The 22,594-nt window shown below is 39.0% G+C and overlaps 2 protein-coding genes across 16 annotated transcripts; one reads left to right on the plus strand and one right to left on the minus strand.

The window, feature by feature from the left end:
* Positions 1–2,361: 2,361 nt before the first annotated feature.
* On the minus strand, positions 2,362–10,501 carry ENKUR (enkurin, TRPC channel interacting protein). 2 transcript variants are annotated; one of them, XM_042817408.1, is made up of 5 exons: positions 10,432–10,501; positions 10,022–10,167; positions 7,126–7,352; positions 5,723–5,869; positions 2,362–2,699 (listed from the first exon to the last, which is right to left on the minus strand). In XM_042817408.1, exons 1-5 carry the CDS (start codon positions 10,497–10,499, stop codon positions 2,526–2,528), a joined length of 762 nt encoding a protein of 253 aa, XP_042673342.1. In that variant the 5' UTR covers positions 10,500–10,501; the 3' UTR covers positions 2,362–2,525. The 2 variants fall into 2 exon arrangements, with proteins under 2 accessions (XP_042673342.1, XP_042673341.1); XM_042817407.1 differs by having other exon boundaries at positions 7,126–7,376.
* A 264-nt stretch (positions 10,502–10,765) lies between these two features.
* THNSL1 (threonine synthase like 1) lies at positions 10,766–17,288 on the plus strand. 14 transcript variants are annotated; one of them, XM_042817252.1, is made up of 4 exons: positions 10,766–10,828; positions 11,240–12,643; positions 14,334–14,438; positions 14,951–17,288. In XM_042817252.1, exon 4 carries the CDS (start codon positions 15,005–15,007, stop codon positions 17,207–17,209), a length of 2,205 nt encoding a protein of 734 aa, XP_042673186.1. In that variant the 5' UTR covers positions 10,766–10,828; positions 11,240–12,643; positions 14,334–14,438; positions 14,951–15,004; the 3' UTR covers positions 17,210–17,288. The 14 variants fall into 14 exon arrangements, with proteins under 14 accessions (XP_042673186.1, XP_042673187.1, XP_042673189.1 ...); XM_042817253.1 differs by lacking the exon at positions 10,766–10,828 and adding an exon at positions 10,847–10,917; XM_042817255.1 differs by lacking the exon at positions 10,766–10,828 and having other exon boundaries at positions 10,973–11,982; positions 12,515–12,643.
* The last annotated feature ends 5,306 nt before the right edge of the window (positions 17,289–22,594 follow it).

Genomic DNA, 22,594 nt, shown 5'->3' on the forward strand with positions numbered 1-22,594 from the left:
CTTCCTGAATATAAATAGTTTCATTCTGAAGAACAGCCAGTCAGATATTCATCATAATTCCATGTTGCTATATTTAAGAAAATAGATGCACAGTTTGTCATGCTTAACTTTCAACAGGAAATATTTTCAGTTTGTGGCACCAGAGCTTCTACTTGACCAATACAGAATTCATATCTTCTTTAGAGTGTCTCTTATGATGGCTATCCAAGGCAGTATTGGTCATTTAAAAATAGCTGGCTGAAAAAATTACGATTACATATCAAAAGTAATTTGATTATTTTCTTTCTTATGATTTAATTGCTTATCAGTAAGTGAGTAATGAAATTAGAGAATGTTTCAGCTGGTAATACTGCTTATAGCCTGTGAACAGAACTCCCATAATGGTGGCTGGTTTTGAAAATGAAGTTTTAACTGTATTATAGAAAGTGTCAAGTCCCACAGCACCTGTACTTAGTTCCATTATACTGATAGCCTACAATAAATAATCCTGCTGAAATTTAACTTCCACATTTGCAAAAATATATTGAATTTCTGAAGTCTAAACCCTATCCAGTCAGGACTAGTGTAATTCTACAGCCCATCTCCAGAAATTATGAAATTATTTCCACCTGAAAATTTAGAAAAGCCAAATGTAGAAAAAAATTACAGTAAAATGAACAAACACAAAAATCCAAACTATTCTAAACTCAGTTTTTTGTAGGAAAGCATTCAATCAATCCCGAGTTTGTTTTACTTTCCCATCAATTCTTTTTCACTTGCATACAAACTGGTCACAGTTAGATAGGAAGGTTATCACTGGCAATAGTAATTTTGAACTGCATATTTATTACACACAATTTCTTAGTTACATTAAATTACACATTGCTTAGCTGCCCAGAAAAAACCTCCAGCTTGTGTCGCCATAATGGCCAGAATGCCATAAAGTAAAGATGAAGGAGGTTTGAAACTTCGGCTGAAGAAGACTAATTGAACTATAAGTAAAAACAAAGTAACAAAAGGCACTGTAATGTTATGTTGAAATGCTAAGAAATGTGTGAAATGACGTGTTTCTATATAATAGGTTTTTGTTTTATTTTATTTTAAACTAAGAAGACAGTTAAAAATGTTTTATAACTGAATAACATTATAACTTCCATTAGCAATAGAAATTCTGCTCTCAGGTCTGCACACTAACTTGCTTTTCCTCTCTTTTGGGATATGCAAACTCCAACTCTGCATTTTAAGATAGCACTGATGATAAAGAAAAGACCCAAATCCAGATCTTCAGCCTAGTTCAGTCAAACAGCCTACTTAAAACTGAGAATGATGCAGTGGGAATGCATGCTGTTTTGAAGTCAAAACTAACAGTCATGTTTGGTTGTACAGCATTTTTTAAGAAAGGCGCCCTGTACTTCATTAGCAGATAAAGTGGCATGTTATTAAGTGATTAGAGTGGTGCTCTTGAACTATACTGTATAAAATCACGAGTAAGCAGTAAATGAAATTCATATTTATGAAAAGAGTTTTATCCCACATTTTTTGTTTTTCAAAAGTAAACATTATTGCTTTCCTGTAAGTGAGAAACAACAAAATAGACATCTGTCTCTCAAGCTCCCCTAGCGTATGCCAAAGACAAGCTTAAGATGCACAAGAAATGTAACCTAGAATCACCATTAAATCTTCAAAGCCCTTTCCAGACAGGCTTAAAATTTGGCTTTTAGAAGTTCAATTGAAATTCTTGACTTCATCCTGTGCTGATGTCACTTATAAAGATCTCACAACAGCTGCTGCTGGAAATAATTGATATAAGATAGAAAAAGTGTGTCTGGAAGCAAAGGTTAACCAGTAGGAAAGAATAGCATTTTTCCTTTTCATGGAAACAGATGCAGTACACTATGCAATCCTGTACCATTTCTATCTACACAACTCAGGTGCTTGTATATTGTTTTCATTCTAACGTTACACATACAGTAGCAATTAAAGCACAATTTTCTACTTGAGTTGTAGATTTAATACAGTATTATCACATTATTTTTACATAAACAAAACGTTGAGTGGAAACCAGACTGTTTAGAAATATAATCGTTCAAGCATTTAAGAAAAATGCAACAGCTCTTTATTAACCAGAGCAGAAGCCACCCCACTCCAAATGTTTACCAAGGTGTCTTCAGCAGACAATTATTCCACCTAGTTTGGGCTGTGTAAGGAAAGAAGTGCCCCAAACATACAGTATACATACAATACAGAACAGTATTTTTTTATGCCTGATGTTTAGAGGCATTTTAGTTGTCAATAAAAATTACAAAAAATAATAGATTAAATTCATGTTCATATAAAGTTATATTAAGTTTATTTGAAAAAAATGAGTTGTACAGTTGAGAAATAGAGAAGCTGTTACAAATAACTAAGAAGCTGCATATTTCTATTACTTGAATATTTCCTTCTGAATAATTTCAACTTCTTTTGAGCTTTGGGTTTTTTTTCTTGGATGGACAAGGGTAGAGAAAGAGAAAAGGAGGAAAGAGGCAATGTCTGAAAAACAGTCCTTACTCATTTGCAATGTAGATAACTTTGTGCTTCTCAATTACATCTATGTCATGCTCCAGTTGCTTCATCTGTGATTCCAGCTTTCCTTTATACAGCTGCTTGGGTATAGTGTCTATTTCTACTGAAAGACACTGAAATTCGTTATACACTTCCTCCCACTTCTTTTTCAGCCCCTAGTGCATTGCAAGAAAAGGAAACACATGAGAAAAATTCATTAAAAATTATATGCACATAAATCACTTTACTTTCGGTAAAATTGCCCTTGATTAAGTGCATCTACTATGTATAATCTACTAAGTTGTAGAAAGTGTATCAGTGTGATTAACACAGTGATCAACAGTCAACTCCACAGCCTATCAGTAACTCGAGGAACATTACATTTCATTTCCAATCCTCAGCATCTTCAAGAAAAACTGCACCAAGTTAATAGATTCCTTATTAAGAAGGAATCTACAGGCAGTTAATGCTGACTGCTCGGTTGTATCTGATTCCAGCATGCTTACTGAGGAACCACTAGGATTCATAAAAACTGCCTCAAAACTCATCACTCAGTTGACTGCTTTTTTCAAAAAGGCAACAGGAATTATTTTACAAACCTCACTACAGAAACCCCTTCTGCCATAAACAGCAACCTGACTACTGCGGATACCCCCACACCATACGTGGTGCAACTGACCTTAAGAAATCACAAGAATACCAATATTTGAAACTCAAGCCCAAATTAAAATGCAAGTCTCACTCAGTTTATACCACCAGCAGCACCATTTCCAGTAACAGAGACCCTTCTAGCTAAAAACCATTTCAACAGATACACTGATTTCATGGCACACTGTGATTTCCAAATTCATGTCTTTCTTCTCCACTATTATTGTTCATCTTTTCCACCATATTGGCTAACCTGGCCTTACTGAATTTACATTTAGAAGAATTACTCTTAGACCTGGCTTTGAAGATTGTTGCTTCTATTTCAGAGTTTCAAGGATTCTCATGCCTATAAACTTGTCTGATTTGGTCCACTGTGTGAGCAGATTTAAAAGAAAAGAATAACTTCTTCTTGCAAATGTTGAGTAAACAGAACATACATTTTAATACGAATTAATATATTATTGATTCAAAGTAGCATATTTGTTGCACAGAAATTCACAGTTTTTGTATATTTTTATTCAGCATCTTCTGCTGCCCACAAAGCTTCTTCCAATCTTCATATACAAATATCCACATAAATTTAAAAATCCTATCTCAACACAGGCAACTAAGAGCAGCATACAAGCCTACTTATTGACTGTCATACAAAGTTACTTGTCTTTGTAATCCAAGTCTGTAAAGTACTTAAATGAAGTTCAGAGTCCACCAGGCATAAGGTACTATTTACAAATAGACAGCCATGAAAAAAAAATACAGTTTTTCCGAAATTTTCAAAGAAGAGTCATGAATAACTTTCTTTTTAAGTAATTCTTCTTTGCATTAGTGAAAGCTGGTTTGGAAATCATTGAAAAGACCTTAGAACACCCACTCATCAAAACGTACTCTATCCTTGCAGAGTAGAGAGATGGGAAGCAGATCATCGTTCCCTGTACAAAAGTCACCCTCACAGTTCCTTCCACAGCAATGCAATATGCTGACCACTACTGCTCTGGGCTAGATGACAAACTGAATACCTCACTCTATATAAGGAATGCTAATATGTGCTGGATCAGTGAGAAATATGACTGCGTTTATCACCATTTATTTCATTCTCAAAAATCCTAACCAAAGTAAGCATAATGGAGAGAGGGTTCAAAAATGTTGTTGCAAATGATGTCCACTTATTTTTGTAAGCTCATGAGCTTTAATTTTGTTCTCAGACATCTACTGCCACGTATTCCTTCAGATCAGATAATGCACTTGTTCAATATCTATGTCAATTACTTTAAAAGACAGGATTTCCCACAAGTCCTCAGCTGAGCGCCGAGTAGGAGTCACATACTCTGGGGACATTAATTCCTCCTGACAACAGAACTGATATAAGTAATCTGACCCAAGAATGAGCAAGCATTTTTGAAAAAATCAGAAGAAACTGGTGAGTTAACAAAAATAATCTTTTGTTTTTTAATTAAAAAAGATTTCTGCTCAATGTTGTATCTGAAAAATATGGAACATGATCAAACAAAATTAGACTTGTGAGCAGCAAAACTCACATGCCTCCTGTCAGATATATTTTTGCTGCACAGTTCATTCGTTGCATCACCAGCTTGTCTCACACCTTCCCTGCCATCTTCATCTTCAACTTTGCTGTTATACTTTTTCTATTGCTATCAATACAATACTCTCACTTCTCTCCCATACTCCTCCCTACGCATCTACTGCCTGTTACATAAAAGACACCACTGTGGCTACTGTTTTGGATTTTGCTAATTAATCAATTAATCTCTGTGAGTCAGATGTTCATCATCTGCTCACTTGCTTCAAATGGACAGACTAAAAAACATATCACAGGAACATAAACCTAATTTTCATAGGAAGTTTGCCTAAAAAGTAGTCATGATGAATACCAGTTTAAGAACTGGACATAATTTTTAAAATGTTTCTTCCCACTTTTTCTCTTTTCTACTTTTCTACTTCTTTTTACAGTATTATTTCATTTTAGAAAGACTTGTGCACTAAAAACTTTCTGAAAGATAGTATCCTAGACAGTTTGACAAATGGAATTTTCCAGTCATAGCTCTACAAATACATCAGGTTTAGTGCTATTCTCTGTTTTTCCCACATTCAAAGCACGACTTTATGTTCTAGCCAGTGAGGTCACAAGATGAAGACAGAAACTACCAATAAGTGTAACAGTAGCAATGATATTGTACATCAGAAAAAAAAACTGCTATTAAAAAAAAAAACAACAAAACTGGTTTTTTTTTTTTTAATGATTCACAAGTAGAGAGTCAGAACTGTCTCCAGATCCACATCTGTGATTTTTTGCATTTCTTTGAAGCTTTGCTGAAATTCCAAGTCATTAAAGAGGATACGAACCTAACTGAATTGAAAACTGATACCAGCTCCCTTCAGCTTAATTTACAACTGTTCTATAGCTCCATCTAGTGAAGAAGTAGGCACTCATTTGCTTTGCTTAAAAATCTAATACGCTTTTATCATTTATTTGGACTTACATTGCCTTATTAATCTTATGCACATATTACTAATTACACTAAATCACAATATGTACCTGCAGTAGACATTCTCTCTCTTCATCAGATAGCTGTTTCATGGCTTTTTTCTTGAGATACTCCAAAACATTGTTTTCATATTCTTTCTGAGCTTTCTTCATTTCTTCTCTTCTCTGGGTTACATATTTTGGTGTAACACCATAATCCTATAACGACAAGGAAAGTGTCCTAATGTGCTTTTAAGAAGAAAACAAATACATACCTGTCACATATAATGCAACACATTTAGAAAGACAGTCTGAAAAGGAATTTTGTGCCACTGAAGAATAGAATCTTAAATTACCATGCTCTTGGAAGCATGAAATGTGATCCTCTTCGTATTCTTATGAAAATATATAAACAATTTCCCTCAAATTTTTGTCGCAACTTCAGAAGAGAATTCAGAAGCCAAAACATTTATACAAACTGATGTTTGAGTGAAAAGTCTGAAATTTGTTCATGACAGCAGGCTACTTAAAATTTTCTCACATGGCATTAAGTTCTACTGTCCACATTCCTTGGATACTGTCATTGAAAGGTCTTCCTGTATTCTGATTTCTGCTAAAACATTGCATGCCAAAGATATGGCACAATGTGAACTGGAGAGGAATGACAGACTATCTCATAATGGCTACAGCAGATCTGTGTTTCTGAGAGGAAAAATCTTTTCTGGATATCACAGACACACTTGGGGAACACACAGAATATACCTTCTTTCAAACAAATGCTAGATGATTCACAAATTTTTCAGTGTTGAGTAGTGCTCTTGATTATGTTAGCCGTGCAGAGGTTCCGCAAGGACTGCTGCTTCATTTTTCTGCATCTTCCCTGTGACAAGCTGTGTCACACATCATGTCTCTTTTTGCACAACTTGGCTATGAATGAACTGCTGTTGTCCTTCACAATTTACTATCCTTACCTATGTACTTGCCATACTGATCTGTGTTCCTTCATTAAACTGTAAACTTTTATTACCACACTTCTGTTAAAATACCTTTTAGAAGGTTAGCAGGGCTGTTCACTAAAATGTCCTCACCCACTTTGCTCAATGGATCCCATCTCTCCATTAGCACCTTGGAAAGACTGTTACATGAGCAGAAATTGAAGAAACCGGCTCTGTGTGTCCTTATTGGATACTCCAAGAGATCCCAATGCAGAACACAACACATTTGTTATTGGTTTAGCAGCAACATTCTGCCACATTTTTGCTGAGAGCATAAGCAAGTGAATACAGAGCAAAGGAAAGGCAGTACTCTACTGCCAGTGATTTCTCCTTCATCAGTTTCATAGGCCTACCATAAGCAGCAGTGATATTAAAACATCTAAAAAAAAAAAAAAAAATCTTAAACATTCAATAGGAGAAAGAGAGAATCTAAAACAGGCATCACTACTAGTACTTTCATTATAATTTAATAAAACTTACCTTTTTCTTAATATATTTTGGAACAAGTCCTGAAGTTTCAAGCAAGTATTTGTCTCCCTGTCTTCTATCAACATAAATATGTTGAGGCTTTTTAGGCAATCCTGTGATAGCAGCAACTGCATTTGTTTTTATAAAATTCTTTTTACTCTCAATTCCCATAACTGGGCGATCTGTCCTCCGTGGTACTGATAATGCAGGCAGTTTCCTACTCTCCTGTTCTTTTTTTCCTGTGAATTGAGCATGTAAACATTCTCAGCAATAACTCTATAGAGCTTTGCAGTTTAAAAAGAGAAAAATTATGCACAAAATTATGCACAAAATTACATGAAGTAGAAAGCAGCTGTAACTACACTGAAAGGACTGACTGGGATTGTACTGTAAACTGGGAAAGTACTATAATAAAGACTAATATGCTTGTTGGGAATAATTGAAGCTTAATTAGTTTAGGAAATCCTGTCTTGTTTTGTAGATAAGTTTTCCAAATAATACGCCACTCAATGTACTCCTTAACTGTAGTGGCACAGGACTTATAAGATGTAATGAAAACTGTTTTTATCAGAGGTGCTCACTATCAGGACTCTGAGCTCACTGGTCCTGACCAGCATCATTCTGCGCACCTCATTTCAGCCCAGCCCTGGGCAGTCAGTCCCTAGCTCATCTAGCTCAGGTGTGCCTGCCCCTAGACTCCTGAAGTGTCTTGTAGAATCAGTGGACAGACCTGGCCTGCTGCTTTGTCTTGTCTGATAATCACCAGGCCACTGACTCATTTTCACTCACTCATTTCCATCACTGCTCTGCTTTGCTTTCATGCTTCTGCTGTGGTGAATCTGCTCCTGTTGGTGAGGTCATTTTTAGGTCACCCTTAATTCCTGGCCTCCCTTAAGGAGTGGCACTACTCCTGCTCTTCCATAATATTGCTTCTCACCCTCCTTTCTCCAAAGAATGCAGGAACCCTTCCTTTTTGGTGTAATCTCTCCAACACACCAACAGAAAGTTGCTAGTCCCTGAAGTACTGCCAATTCAGTTGAGTGATGAAAGACAACTCATTTCCCACCATATTTCCCAGCAGACGAACTCCAACTTACATTAATATGTAAGAGTACATTCCTACAACAGCTGGCTTCCTGATGCTGACCCTACAAACCAGTGCTTTTCTGAGTTTGTTTGGAAAGCTTTCCATAATTTAGTACTGTAGAACACAGACTTAAATCTGACTCTCTAAGGACACCATTTTGGAATTTGGTCTTCTCAGTGAGCACTTGCTCACCCTGACCTGCATAACACTGGTGCACAAATGATGTTTTGGGAGCCCCCATTCCGCAGCCAGTAACACAGTTTGATTAAAATGAATGCCAGAAATCAGTAATACAACCAGATGAACCAGTAATACAACCAGACCAGTAGATTAGGAAACATACCTTTTTTTTAAGGAGTTACTTACTAGGTAATCAAACTCTCCAAGAATGACATTATCCTAGACTTTAGGGGGGAAAAAAAGAACAATCTTTCTGCTTTGTCTTTACCATCTACTTTTTAACTAGACAGATCAAACCCAATTTTCAAGATGGCATAGGAATCATTTAAAAAAATGCCATAATCCCACAGATGATAACTGGTTAAGTTCCAAGTGATGAAAGTGCCATGCATTAAAAAGAGGTCAGTAAGCAATGTAAGTTTTCTGATGTAAGTATGAAACTCCATTCAACACAAGTACAAGAATTTTCTGAGTTAAAGATGTAGCTTGTTCTCAAAACCTGTTATGATCTATCACAGCAATGAGATTACCAGTCTGAATAGTAGCTACAATGCGTCACAGCCATTCTGAGGCTATGGTACATCAACTCTAAATGCAAACACACCAGTAGGTGTTATTTTTAATGAAGTCCTGAATTAGCAAGTTGAGATAAAAATATTTTAAATTGTTCTTATGAGAAAAATAGAACAGAGTGCTGAATGCCAAAACATAGTCAGTTTGTAGGAGTTAGCAGAAATTTTGCAATACTTAAAAGTACTTTAAAAAAAAGTATTTAAAAGGAACATCATGGACTGCTCCAAGTTCTTGGTGAATCAACATTCTTATGTTCATCTAAAACATGCGTGCAGCAATTTAACAAGTTCTTGATCTTGAAAGCATTAATGATCAGATGCAATGAAGCATTACATTCCAGTAACTGAATGTTGTTCAGCTTTCCTGAAAAAGAGATGATCTTTGGTAAAAACCACCTACAATACCTACAGGACCTCAGGGACCAAAACTTACCTTAAGGTTCTGATAATTCATATCGCCTGAGGCAGTACATCTCCAAAGGCTCCCGTCATAGCCTGTATTTTCAACACTAAAGTCCTTTGCATGTACCACATATGCTTTGGTGCTGACCCACATGTTCTCTTAGATGGCATTTTTTTAATATGGTACTTTAAGCTCTTCTGTTTTTCTGTTTGTTTGCTTGGTGTGTTTGATTATGGCTGAAGATAGGGTGGTGGAAAAAAACTGGCTCTTTAAAATATTCCAGTTTTCTTATTACTGTGGTATACAGCTCTCCAAAAAACGTTCTACACTTTGGACAATGCTAGTCAATTCAATGCCACAGGATTAAGAGGCAACAGTGAATACTGAAAAGCTTTATGTTGGTGACGATCAAGACAAATATATATATTCACCTAAATAACTTCAAGCATTACAAACAATTAGTTCACTTTTAATATGCCTGCTAATATTATACACTTGATTACTAAAGATCAGTTGCAGGAAAGAATGACATACAAATCTAAATTTTGTAACTGCAAACTGAGGTATCAGAAGGACAGATCATGCTGTCAACACAGCTTCAGTCTTTAAATGGCTGCAGCTGAGAAAGAACACCATGCCTTTCATGTGATCAATGCACACACTCACTTGCTGGTAAAGTGGGTTCCTTGGAGTGTTTCTTCAGAAAGTTTGTTGGAGATGGCACCGCAAGTTTTGCTGGCCCCATAGTTTTCCACTGTGCTTTACTTCGTTCTATTTCAAGCTTCACAGACGGCCTAAATGTCGATATATACCTTTGATGTTAAAAAACAGGCATGAAGAAGTTAAAGGTCAGAAAAGGTCACAACAAAAGACCATGCTATTTCATTTTGTATCTTTCCAAATGCCACCACTCCCATAACCTCCCTGCTAAACTCCAGCTCTGCCTCACACAGACAATCCATGCCCATACCCATGCTCAACCCATACCCATGCCCATACCCAACCCGCACCCAACCATATCCGCAGACTTTAGTGCCTTGCCAGAACCGGTCACAGTGCTTTACATCCCCACGTACCTGGGCGGTTTGACGGGCTTCTCCTCCAGCCGAGGCAGGAGGTTATACACGCTCTCCTGGGCCGCCATCCTCCGTCCGTTCCCGCCTCCCACCCCTCGCCTGAGGCTGCCGCCGGGCCGACCGCGGCCCTCACGCTGCCGCCGTCGCCAAGGAGCCGCGTTGCTAGGCAACAGCGCCACGAGAGGCGGGGCCGCGCCACCTCTTTTCCGCCCCTCCTTTGGCGGGAGGCGACAGCCGGGCGGACAGGACGCGTCGCGCGGCTGCGCAAGCGCGCTTGGCAGAGCTGAAGCCGACGAAGCTGCGGGCGGGCGGTGAGGGCTGCGCGTGCGCAGTGCGGGCGGTGGAGGCGCGCCTGTGGGGTGCGTGCGGTACCTGAGAGCCCCGCCCCGCGTCGCCGGTACGTGGGCGCTGAGGGGCGCCTGTGGGGAGCGGGGCTGGGCCGCGACGGGCCGAGCCGCGGGCCGGGCAAGACAGGGCGAAACAAAGGTTTTGCCGCTGCTACTCCCGAGGGTTGGGGAAGTCTAGGGCTGCGTTGGCCGAGCAGTGGGAGGGGGCGGTGAGCTGCGGCCGGGCTGGCTCCGTGGTGTCCAGCTCAGCCGTGTTTTGCGATCCGTCCGTACCCAACCTCCTGTCCGCGCTTCGGCGCCTTCGAGGTGTCGGGACGGCGCGTTCCCCAGCGGCCGGGCCGGTCAGGGCAGCTCGGGGATCCCTCAGCGGTGCGCTGCGGTTGCGTGGCACGCGGCGGCAGCTCCGCTGTGTCCCGAGATCGGATCGGGGCTTCCTTTTTTGTGTTCGTTCTGTTTTACAGATCTCACGCTCGGAAATGAGCTCGACCCCTTCCTGCAGATGAGCGAGGCTCCTAAAGATATTTGAGTGCCCACTGATGTTCTGGAAAGCTTTAGCAGGTGTCTGGCTGCCGCAGAGTGGGAATCCTTATGGCAGCTCAGATCTGTCCCCAGAACGTTCCTGCCTCCTTCGCTGTACGGTTTTGTCAGCGCTGCAGCTGCTGGTGTAGTTCGAAAGTGATCCTTTCCCCTGCACCAGTTGCAACTGCTGTGGTTGCTCATCTGCTGCTGTGACCTGGCTTTTACACTTGGTAACTGGTAGGACTTCTCACCCTCCTTTAAGGCTTTTGCAGAAACGAGGTGCAGAGGTTGATTTCACACATTTGCCTTCTTTTTTTTAAATACCATCTCTGCATTTTGGGCTGTGGGGTGGTCATGGGAAGGTTGAAATTCTGAGAAAAGGCAAGGGGAGGTTTTTTTTGTGTGTGTGTGTGTATTGGACGCTCTGAAGCATGATAACGATTTGTCTTGATCTACCTTGAGTTCTCCAACAGCCACCACTGACTTGTTTGATCTCTGGATTTTAACCATACATTGTGTCTTTGCAGACTTTGTGTCTACTCTGGTAGCTGAGAGCAATTTTCACTGTAACTCCTGTCATCATTAATCGTTGTTTAAATTGTGTACATCTGCAAGTAGGGGCCTTCAGCCCTCCAAGTGGAAGGTTGACGTGTACTGTCAGAACTTGATTTCATTGGAGGTACAGGTATAAGCTCTGCTTCAGTACAACACCCTCTCACCCCTAAAGCCTGCTGGCACAAGTAGCTGTAGCTGAAGGTGGTTGGTTTGGTGCTCTTACTGGACTGATGAACTGCTAGACATGAAGTCTAATTCACACCATTTTCACAGTAAAGCCCTGCCACCAGAATAAAAATGATTTTAAAAGAGCAGTTCAATAATTGCAAGCTTCTTCTTAGTACATAGTAAAAAGTTTTTTACATAATAAAAAGAAAAGCTTGCAATTATTGAACTGTTCTTTTAAAATCTTCGTATCTTCATTCTTGTAATACTTTATATCGGTGCAAGGTTGGGTGAAACTGTGATAGATTAAACCAAGCAGCTGAATAAAATTCCATGCACATTCTTGCATCAGGTTTACAGAGTTGATTTCAGGCAGCCTCACAGACTGCTTGTAACCGTATGCAAATATGGCAAGTATATAATCAGAGAAGTCTGTGTCTAGTTCCTTCCTTGCCTACAGCACTAATTTTTGAGGGTTTTGTGTTCCTGTGTCCTAGATTCATAAAGCAGTTTGGATGTTCTGTCCTGCAGCTGTGTTGTGTACTAAGTACTGTGCACTGCAAAACGCTTCTGGAGTACAACTAGAGGTGCAGACATGATTTGTATGCCCTTTGTTCGTAAATAAGGTTTGAAACTATTATGCTCAAAAATTAAAATCACTAAAATATTGTCTTCTTTTTTTTTTTTTTTAAATATCTTGAACATATTCATATTTGGAAGCTTAAGTATCACTTTCTGACCCTGTTAACTGTATGTGTATATTCACTTCAGTGCGTTGCCATTACAGAACAACTTTATAATGACACTGAATATTACAAATACTCTTGAAAGATTTTTTTTTTTTTTCCTTTTTAATAGTTGTTGCAGAAAACTTTGTTGCACCTACATATTCCCTTATACTTTAGAAGGATTAGAAAAAACTGTGCAGTATGAAGTGCCCATCTTTACTCTGGTTTATACCTTGTAGTTACAGCATGCTTATCATGTACAGGCTGCAGACACCGAATATAATGATATTTAGGGCACTTGCTTTTAAGCTTATCTCTCCATACAGAAGTAAGCAAAATGGAAAGATCTGAATAATTGGAAACACTTTGATTTTGAAACACAAATAGTAGAAATAGTTTGGTAAAGAAAGCAGAGCATGAAAGAGATCTAGAACACATAGCAGAATCTAGAGTGAGGAGCACCTGAAAGTGAAGATCTCTGTGGTTTGCTCTGAGAAAACTTGGGCCTCCATGTTACTTTTAAAGTTGGAGTGACCTGTGTCTCTAGGATCATTCCATACTACGCATTCTGATGAGGTAGGCCAGGGTCTTAAAGGGCTCCTGTGGTAACTAAACATGGTTTAACCATTGGTAGGTCACTGGAAGGTGTTACAGTACATTTGATTCTCACCAGTCTTATACAACTCTGTGTCATCTTCTGTCCTCTGTAGTGGTAAAGCACTGTTGGTTTCAAAACTGTCTAGAGAAAAAGCTCTGTGAAGGGTTTGGTGACTTACTCTAAAGTGAGTTCCTGTATTTGTTCTGTTGAGTCTGTTATGACTAACACAGGGAAACACTTTGTCACTAAAAAATATTTTTCTGGTCTGAGTAGCTGATAAAGCTGAGAAATATTGCTGCAGTGTGTTGCACCCATCCAGCTGCTAGATGGAATGCTAGCAGCTAGATTGATACAGTTATTAGAAATAGCTGATTGCAGTTTTGGTTAGGTGTTACATTGCCAGGAGGGTGGGAAAAAGAAATACCGCTTGCATTGTTGTCAGCCATCTCTGTCCTGCATGCTGTAACAGCTAAAATAAGTCTTCAAAAAAATGTGATTTTATGTATGTATTTATATATACACATATATATATTAATTTAAAGAATTGATGAGTGATCATATAGTTATATTAATTTCCTAAGGGAAATTCTTTGTTGTTCTTCTTCAAACATTTTCAGACATGAGCAGTGAAGAAATAGGCAAACAAGTATCACTTTGTTATTATTATTTAAAATGAAAAATGACTCTATTTGGATTTTTGTGCAAATTAGAGCTGATTTTTCTCGTCCAGCCTCCCTCCTTTATTGAGATTCTGAGAGTCCTTCACCCTGTGGCCTTGAACATAACAAACAAATTGTGGTTTGCAGCTCCAGTCGTGTTGGCAGTGATTTCTCTAAGCAAACAGAAAAACACATTGAGTGTGTCTTGTTTAATCTGTGTTGAGAATGCTGCTTTCCTGCTGAATCTTTAATGTGCTTTTGGGAGTGGAGTGTTTTCATGATGTCTTTCTCTCGCTTTGCACAAACCACATCCAATACAATTCCATTGTAGGAGCTCTTCACAAATCGCTTGCTCTGTCATTCCATCAGAAGACAGCTGGATGCAACTCTTCCATCCTTGCTGTTGCACAAGTCTGTGAGTTTTTGTTGTATGTAGGTGGGTATTTCGTTTGTGGTGGTTTTTGTTTTGTTTTATTTTGTTCTTAGAAAATAAAGATATCTTGAAATTGGGGAACATACAGACTTCAGTATTGTAATTACATGGAGGTGCTTTAGTTAACTTTCATTGTTTATGAATTTGTACTTTTAAGTAAGTCTATTTGATTTTAAAAAAAAAACCAAAAAAAAAAAAAAAAACTTGAATTTTAATTCCTGTTAACAATATTATATGCAAATAGTATTGTAGTGCTAGGCCTGGGTATCCTTATTTAACCTGAGGGCAAGGTCTGTTTGAAGTTAGGTTTGTCAGTGAAGCCGAGCTGGAGCTATGTAGTAGGAATGGAATGGATGATCTTATTTTGAAAAATACGTACCTCCTATCACTGACAAAGTCATAACAAGATTTGTGTTTTAATTGTTGTTGTTTTCAATTTCATATCCTTTAGGTTTTGTTTTTTTTCCAAGATGTTTATTGAAGAACTAATTGCTATTTTTTTCTTTTTGAATCAGTTCAGTGGGCTGACAAGGTGGCTTGAAAGAAAAAAAAAAAAAAAGCAGCAGAAGATGTTTCACACTGTTCAGTATCGACCTTTGAGACTGATAACCCAAAACAGTCTTTCTAAAATTTGTTTAAAGCTGATGTTTTCAAGACTGGTAACATTGGAACGGATATCAAAGTCATGGTTCTCAAGCCATTCTCTTGTTGGAAATAAGAATATTATCCTGATGGGACCTCCGGGTGCTGGGAAAACAACAGTTGGGAGAATAGTAGGTCAGAAACTCGATTGCCCTGTCATAGATATAGATGATGATGTCCTTGAAAGAACCTGGAATATGAGTGTGTCAGAAAAACTGCAGGATGTTGGTAATGAGCAATTTTTAGAGGAGGAAGGAAAAGCCCTTTTGAGGTTTTCAGCATCTGGAAGTGTCATTTCCCTTACTGGGTCCAATCCAATGCACACTGCTGGCATGCAGCATGTGAAAAGAAATGGAATAGTTGTGTATCTTGATGTGCCCACAATGGTCATTATGAGTCGGCTGAAGTCAATGAAAGTGGATCGCATTGTGGGCCAGGGTCCTGCTGCTTCTCTTACGGACATACTTCAGTTTAGGAAGCAGTTCTACAAAAGGTGGTACGATGTTCGTGTTCTTTGTGGGGGCAATATGGCAGCAGAGGTTGTAGCAGAAAAGGTGCTTGATGCTGTGAAGAGATACCAAAACTCAGAAGTGGAAACTTATGTTTCAACTAGGAGTACACAAAAAAACTCTCACAAGTATTTCAGTGATGTTGTTGTTGAAGGCTTAGCCTCAGATGGAGGACTTTTTGTCCCTGAGAGAGGACTTCCAGTGTTGACTGCTGAAGAATGGCAAACTCTAATAGGAGCAACTTATGCTGAAAGAGCCCAGGTGATATTAGAGAGATGCATACATCCTGCAGACATTCCTGCTTTTAAACTGAGGGAAATTATTGGAACTGCATACGGAGAAAACTTTACTTGTTCTAAAATTGCCCCAGTTAGACATTTGACAGGCAATCAGTTTCTCCTTGAGTTATTTCATGGACCAACGGCTTCATTTAAAGATCTTGCGTTGCAGATGATGCCACATATATTCGCATACTGCATTCCCAGGAGCTGCAATTACTTGGTTCTGGTAGCTACTTCTGGTGACACAGGGAGCGCTGTCTTGGACGGCTTTAGTCGTCTCCATGACACTGACAAACAGAGAATTGCTGTGATGAGTTTTTTTCCTGAAGATGGAATAAGCCCAATTCAAAAATCACAGATGATTGGTTGTCAGAAAGAGAACGCCTGGTCAGTAGGTGTGAAATCTGATTTTGATTTTTGCCAGACTGCTATGAAGAAAATCTTTACCAACTCGGATTATACTGGCTATCTTACAGTAGAGTATGGCACTGCTTTAGCAGCAGCAAACTCCATAAACTGGGCACGATTGCTTCCTCAGGTGGTTTACCATGCCTCTGCATACCTCGATCTCGTTCATCAAGGTATTATTACATTTGGAGACCCCGTAGATGTTTGCATTCCTACAGGGAACTTTGGCAATATATTGGCTGCCTTGTATGCCAAAATGATGGGAATCCCTATTAGAAAATGCATTTGTGCTTCCAATGAAAACAATGTTTTGACAGACTTTATAAGAACAGGTATTTATGATTTGAGGGGAAGAAAATTAGTTCCAACTTTTTCACCAGCAGTGGATATTTTGAAGTCCTCCAATCTTGAGCGATACTTGCACCTGATTGCTGATGGTGATGGACAGCTGGTGACGCAGTTATATAACTGGCTGGAAAATCAGGGCCACTTTTGCCTGCAGAAAGACCTACTTGAAAAGCTTCAGCGGGACTTGGTGGCTGGGTGGTGCTCTGAGGAAGACTGCCTTGCTGCCATTCACTCTGTCTACAGCACTACAGGATATATTCTGGATACACACACAGCTGTTGCTAAAGTAGTTGCAGATCGATTACAAGATAGAACTTGTCCAATTATTATTTCATCTACAGCTCATTATTCTAAGTTTGCACCTGCTATCTTGAGGGCCTTGAGGATTACAGAAATAAAACAAAACCCATTAAGTCAGCTTCACTTGCTGAGTTCTTACAGCCCTCTGCCTCCAGTCCACTGGGGCCTATTAGCGACCCTGAAAAAGAATGAGAATGAGGGTCACCGGGTCTGTGCTGCTGATTTAAGTATGTTGATGTCTTGTATAGAAGCCTTAATTCAAAATCATTTTATGAAAGTTTTCTGAGCAACCGGTCAGATGTATACTGTGTCATTTGTGGTACCCTGACGAACTGCATGTTTTAATAAAGTCATGATTTATCTGGCCTGTGTCCAGTTCACAGCGTAACATCCACAGCTGTATACTCAATTGTCTGATCTTCAGCAGTATTCTTATTCTTATGCATGTGAGATTTCTAGTAGCACGGAACAGTTCTGAGTGGAGAGACTGGAAGCTTGGAGTGTTCTTGCAGGCCACATGCCTTAGGGACAGCAGCAGAGCAGGTTTTTCTTGGTAGCACTGTCTCCTTCACAAGCTGAAGCATTCTCCCCTGAAGGAGGGAGGTAATGAAGTCTGACCTGAAGCTAACGGCTCTAGTTTTGTGGCAAGAATGATGTGATCACCTGACCAGGAGGTGATCAATTAAAGTTTAACTCACTTCACTTAGGATGCCAAAACACAGTAAGATAGCGATGATGCTCAGATATTACCAGTGAAGTGTGATTTCACTATAAAGATTAAAGCATACGTATTCTGTTAATCTTTGAACTGTGTTATTTTATGGCATGCTACTTTCTTTTATGATGTTCTTTTTATGTTTTGTGAGGCCAACATTTGTGCAAAACATCTGGTTATTTTGTTTTTCAGACATCTTTCTTATTCCTTCCAGATGTTTTTCTGCATATTGATGGAGTCCTTTCTTTAATATTTATAACTTTTGAGATACAGCTCATCCTCTAGTGTGCCAGTAGTCTTTTCTAGATCTTTTCTAGTTTAACTTTTTGACATTAGAATACTTCTTTAATGCTATTGACTAGTGTTAGCATCAGTCTTCCTAGATAAGATCTAAACTTAAGTATTTATTTACATTTATTTATTGTATTCTATTTTTTTCATAGAGTTCATGTAGCTTTCTTTTTCTAGTTCCTTCTGTTGACATGTGTACATTTTTTAGATTAATGTTGTCAACATTCTGTCTTTGCATGAATTACAGCAAAGAAGTGTCTCAGAGGTCTTGGTAGCTCATCAAGTAAAGTGAAGGATGAACTTCAATGCCTGGCAAATGCAATAGCATCAGAGGTATTCATTGTGCAGCCTGAAGTAGGTCTCTGCTAACAGTCTGTCTGTGCTAATGACAGGCTCTGTGCTGGTTGTTTTTAGTTGTTTTATTTTTTAATTTAAAAAAAAAAAATAGAGCATATTGCCTGAGGAGATTGTATGGTTGTGGGCAATCTTACTCTGCTAATTGTGGACTATATTTATCAAGAGCAGGAAATATATCTACATTTCATGCTATGAGAAATACTAAGATAAGGTATTGGCAAGTTGTGAATGGCAGCCAGTTACAGGTAAAGAGCTGGGAGAAGTCAGATGGGAGAATGTACACCAAGATTCAGAAGGAGAAAGGTTTTGGCAAGGGAGGTGATAATTGGTGACATTTTGCCTCTTTGAGAAGCAGCATCTCATTTATGTCAGGACTTGATCTCTTGCCAAAATATAGAGACAAAACAGTGCACGTAGAATCATGCCTTCCCATCTCTTGTGTGTCTGCTTGTACTTTCTGCCACATCAGAGGTGCAGAAAACACTATTCAGCAAACTACTTGAAAAAATTCTCCATTTATGCAATGTTCCATTGTAAACTGAAAGACCCAACATGATTGCATTTGCCACGGTGAATATGTTGTATAATAAAGTTATATGTAGCTGATAAAGGTGTGAGTGACCAAATAGCTTTTTGGGTGCTGCCATTTTTGGATGCCCTTCCAAGATCTGTCACATTACTTTTTTTGTTCAGACCTTATTTCTTATTTCTGCAGTAACTTCAGAAAATCTTTTTCTAACATGAGAATGATCATACAATATATGATTTTAAAATGTTGTGTAAGTATGCTGCCAAAAAAGAAGCAATGTGTTGGTGATTAGAGTCCATCTACTTTGCATTTCTGAATTTATCACTTTGGTTCTTACATTAGTCCCAAGTGTAACACTACAATACATGAATTCTAAATTTCTAAAGTTTTAAAGAAAAGTCAGGTTTCCATTACTGAGATGGGAATGGGTTTCAGCGTAAGGACTTGGGGAAATTCTGTACTACTTGGTTCCATGAAGCTTAGTGTTGTATGTTACCATAAGGCACTTTGTCACACGCAGTTGCAATGCAATTCTTGAAGTACTTCCAAAGACAAGCTTGTTTTCATAGGAAGTACTTGAAAGAGAAAAGCTGAGGTTCTAAAAAAGATTAGGCTAGAAGACTCTGACTTACCTGGAATTAACTGATTTTTAGATAGTAACAACTAAGCAACATATCTAACAAGATCTATTTTGGCATGACTCAAGCAATCAATATTTCAAAGTTCATGGCTGTAGCTCAAACTTGGTTTGAAGGGGAAAGTATTAGTAAAATTCCTATTTACAATGTTTGACATGGTATGAAAATATAAAGGGTTGATATGGTTACATGAACTCTGTAAGAACTCAGCTGTACTTAAGGGATTTTGTGAAGCTGAAATACACAAAGGTAGTGATTAAAGAGCATGTGAAATATTAATTGCATTTCTGAAAATGTCTTAACAGTACAATACTTGCTTGATTGCATTGTTTAGGAAACCTAATAACTGAACTTCATCATACATGAAATGAACCGTGTGCTGCACTACTTCTGTTCTAGTAGTGGGTACCATGAGACACTGCAGTAGTGTCGTGATCCCAAAGCTGTGGTGTTTGTGTTTGTACCCAGGTGCTGACACTTGTGGAAGCTGCAGCACACATTCCTCTGTCTCACTTTGACTCCCTGGGCCTGAAGGAATGGGAGAGGAGCAAATAACTTCCTCTGTGCTCACTGCGGAGAGTGGCCAAGAGGACAGAAGGCAGTGAGGGAAGCAATTCTTACCTTTTCCCAGCCCAGCTTCTCTGAATGTCATTCAGCAAAATACATTCAACAAACATTGTGCCACTGTGATTGCACTTTTTCTTCCTTGCTGCCAGTTTAATGAAAGGTTCAAAGGGCATTGAGTGAGTGAGTGAGCTCACCATTGAGTGAGCACGAGAGCTGGTTTTTGTCTTTTTCAGACGCTGCATGACAACATCCTGTGTGTGTAATGTGTGCTATTAACTTCTTTAAGAAAAAATGATGCGCTAATGATGCACAGAAGCACATGTACATTCTGATGGTCAGTAGGATTCTTAAAGCTATTTGGGATTAATGTACACATTTGCTCCTATTTGCTTGAAGACAAGATGTTGCAGTCTAAACAAATGTAAGCTGGGTTTATGGCGAATGGTAGAGATGTGTATGTATGCATACTCACAACTTTGTAATAGCATAGCTTTATTTAAACTTAGTTTCTGTTGGTTTGCTTTGCTGAACACTACTACTACATGTAAAATCTTAAAGACAGATGTAACAAGGAGCTCTTTGTAATGCCACTGTTTATACTTCTTGTTATAAAAATATTTATATGGAAAATACTTTGTTTTTCTTGCAGTTTTAGCAGCTGCTCGTTACTTGCCTTAAGTCAAAGCTCTGCTTCTCATGGTGACAGTGATTTTTTGGTAAAGGGTCAATAGAGCAGTTTCAGTTGACTTCAGAAGAGAGTTCTGTTTTCTTAATGTTTTAAAATTTAAAAAGAACTGCTGTTTATATTTTGAAGGTAACTATATTTAAGGGTTGAAACTGAATGAAAGATTGTTGTTTTTCAGGAGATGAGGTTTGCTCTTAGAAGACTTCAAGAATGCGCATTGTTGTTCAGATCACATTTGGTATGCCTGAAGTATGCCTATAGTTGTTTGTGTACACTTCATTTTTTCTAAATAAATACTGCAGGATCCACACTATAGCATTTTCCTTGCAAATATATTCTTAAGTCCTTACCAATTTGTGATATAAAGGAAGTCCTCTGAAAGAGGTGGTTTCAGAATTTGATGTGCTTTAATCTCATGAGATGTGCTCTTTCATGTGTTTACACAAAAACTAGATATACAGTAATTGAACTACACAGAGGAAATGCAACAGTTACTGTTCAAGTCTGTGAATGCCACAAATTTTAAATCCTGAGGAGCCACTTAAGTAGGATAAGATGAATTATTTGGTAGAAAGTAGTGACAAATCACAGAATCATAGAATGGCTTGGGTTGCAAAGGACCTGAAGGCTCATCAAGTTCCAACCCCCCTGCCTCAGGCAGGGCCACCAACCTCCAGATCTGGCACTAGAGCAGGCTGCCCAGGGCCCCATCCAACCCGGTCTTGAACACCTCCAGAAATGGAGCATCCACAATCTCTCAGGGCAGCCTGTTCCAGCACCTCACCGTTCCCTCTGCAAAAAACATCCAATTTAAACATTCCTTCCTTGAGCTTAAAACCATTCCCCTTTGTCCTATCGCTGTATACTTGAGTGAAAAGTTAATTCTCCTCCTGTTTTTAATCCCCTTTAAATACTGGAAAGCTGTAATGTGACTCCTCACAGCCTTCTCTTCTCCAGGCTGAAAAAACCCATCTCCCTCAGCCTGTCTGTGCAGGGGAGGTGCTCCAGCCCTCTGATGATCTCCATAACTCTCCTCTCAACCTGCATTTCACCGTGGCCTGGAATAGATCCATGTCTCTAAAAACACAGCTTTGAGGCCATTCTTTCCAAATAGACCATCACACTGCAGGAAATACTCACTGGGAAAATGTCTGGAGACAGCAAGCTTGAGCTTTCCCAATTGAACATGCATTTGTCAGCATGTCTTGTGCCCAGAATGCCTGGTGAGATCCTCAGGTTTCAAAAGGAGAATGCTGTCAGGGAGCTTATATTGCTGACTGCACTTCACTCTGTGGAACCTTTTACAAGAATGCTACACCCAACTGCAGTAACCACAGCTTTCACTAAGGCTGCAGAACTGGACGAAAGAGTCATAACAGCAATGAAAGAATTTTTAAGAAGCACTGTCACGATTGTCTTGGTAAGCAGGATCTGCTTACTGTAATGAGAGCATGGAAGAATAAGCTTTTAAGCAAAGGTTTGTTAATGAAGTAAAGGTCTCTTCAGTCAAACAGAGGAGTGCTTCAGTAACTGTGAATAGACTTGGACAAGTCGCAAGAGGTAAAAGAGGTTCACAGGATGGAAAAGGTTTCTCTAGGCTGAAAGTACTGCATGAATTTCTGAAAAAATGTAATTTGATAGAGGACTAAAGCAAGCCAGATCCACGTTAAGCAAGAGGTTGATGTAAGTGATCAGAGCAGTCCATCTGAGCTGTCCCAGGAGTGGGCATGGCAGCAGCTGTATGACCGATGTTTCATGGAGGCCTGGCTGAATGTTAGAGGTTGCAAACTCATTTCATATCTCTGTTAGTGTTATCGGTATGCAGAACAAACTGTGCTATAAATGGGCTTCTGGATATGTTTAGCCTTGCGCTATCTGTCACTGGAGAA

This window comes from Centrocercus urophasianus, unplaced genomic scaffold (assembly GCF_019232065.1).
Source record: "Centrocercus urophasianus isolate 14NV4802_14NV808 unplaced genomic scaffold, USGS_Curo_1.0 seq_16, whole genome shotgun sequence".
In the NCBI taxonomy this organism is placed as follows: Eukaryota; Metazoa; Chordata; class Aves; order Galliformes; family Phasianidae; genus Centrocercus; species Centrocercus urophasianus.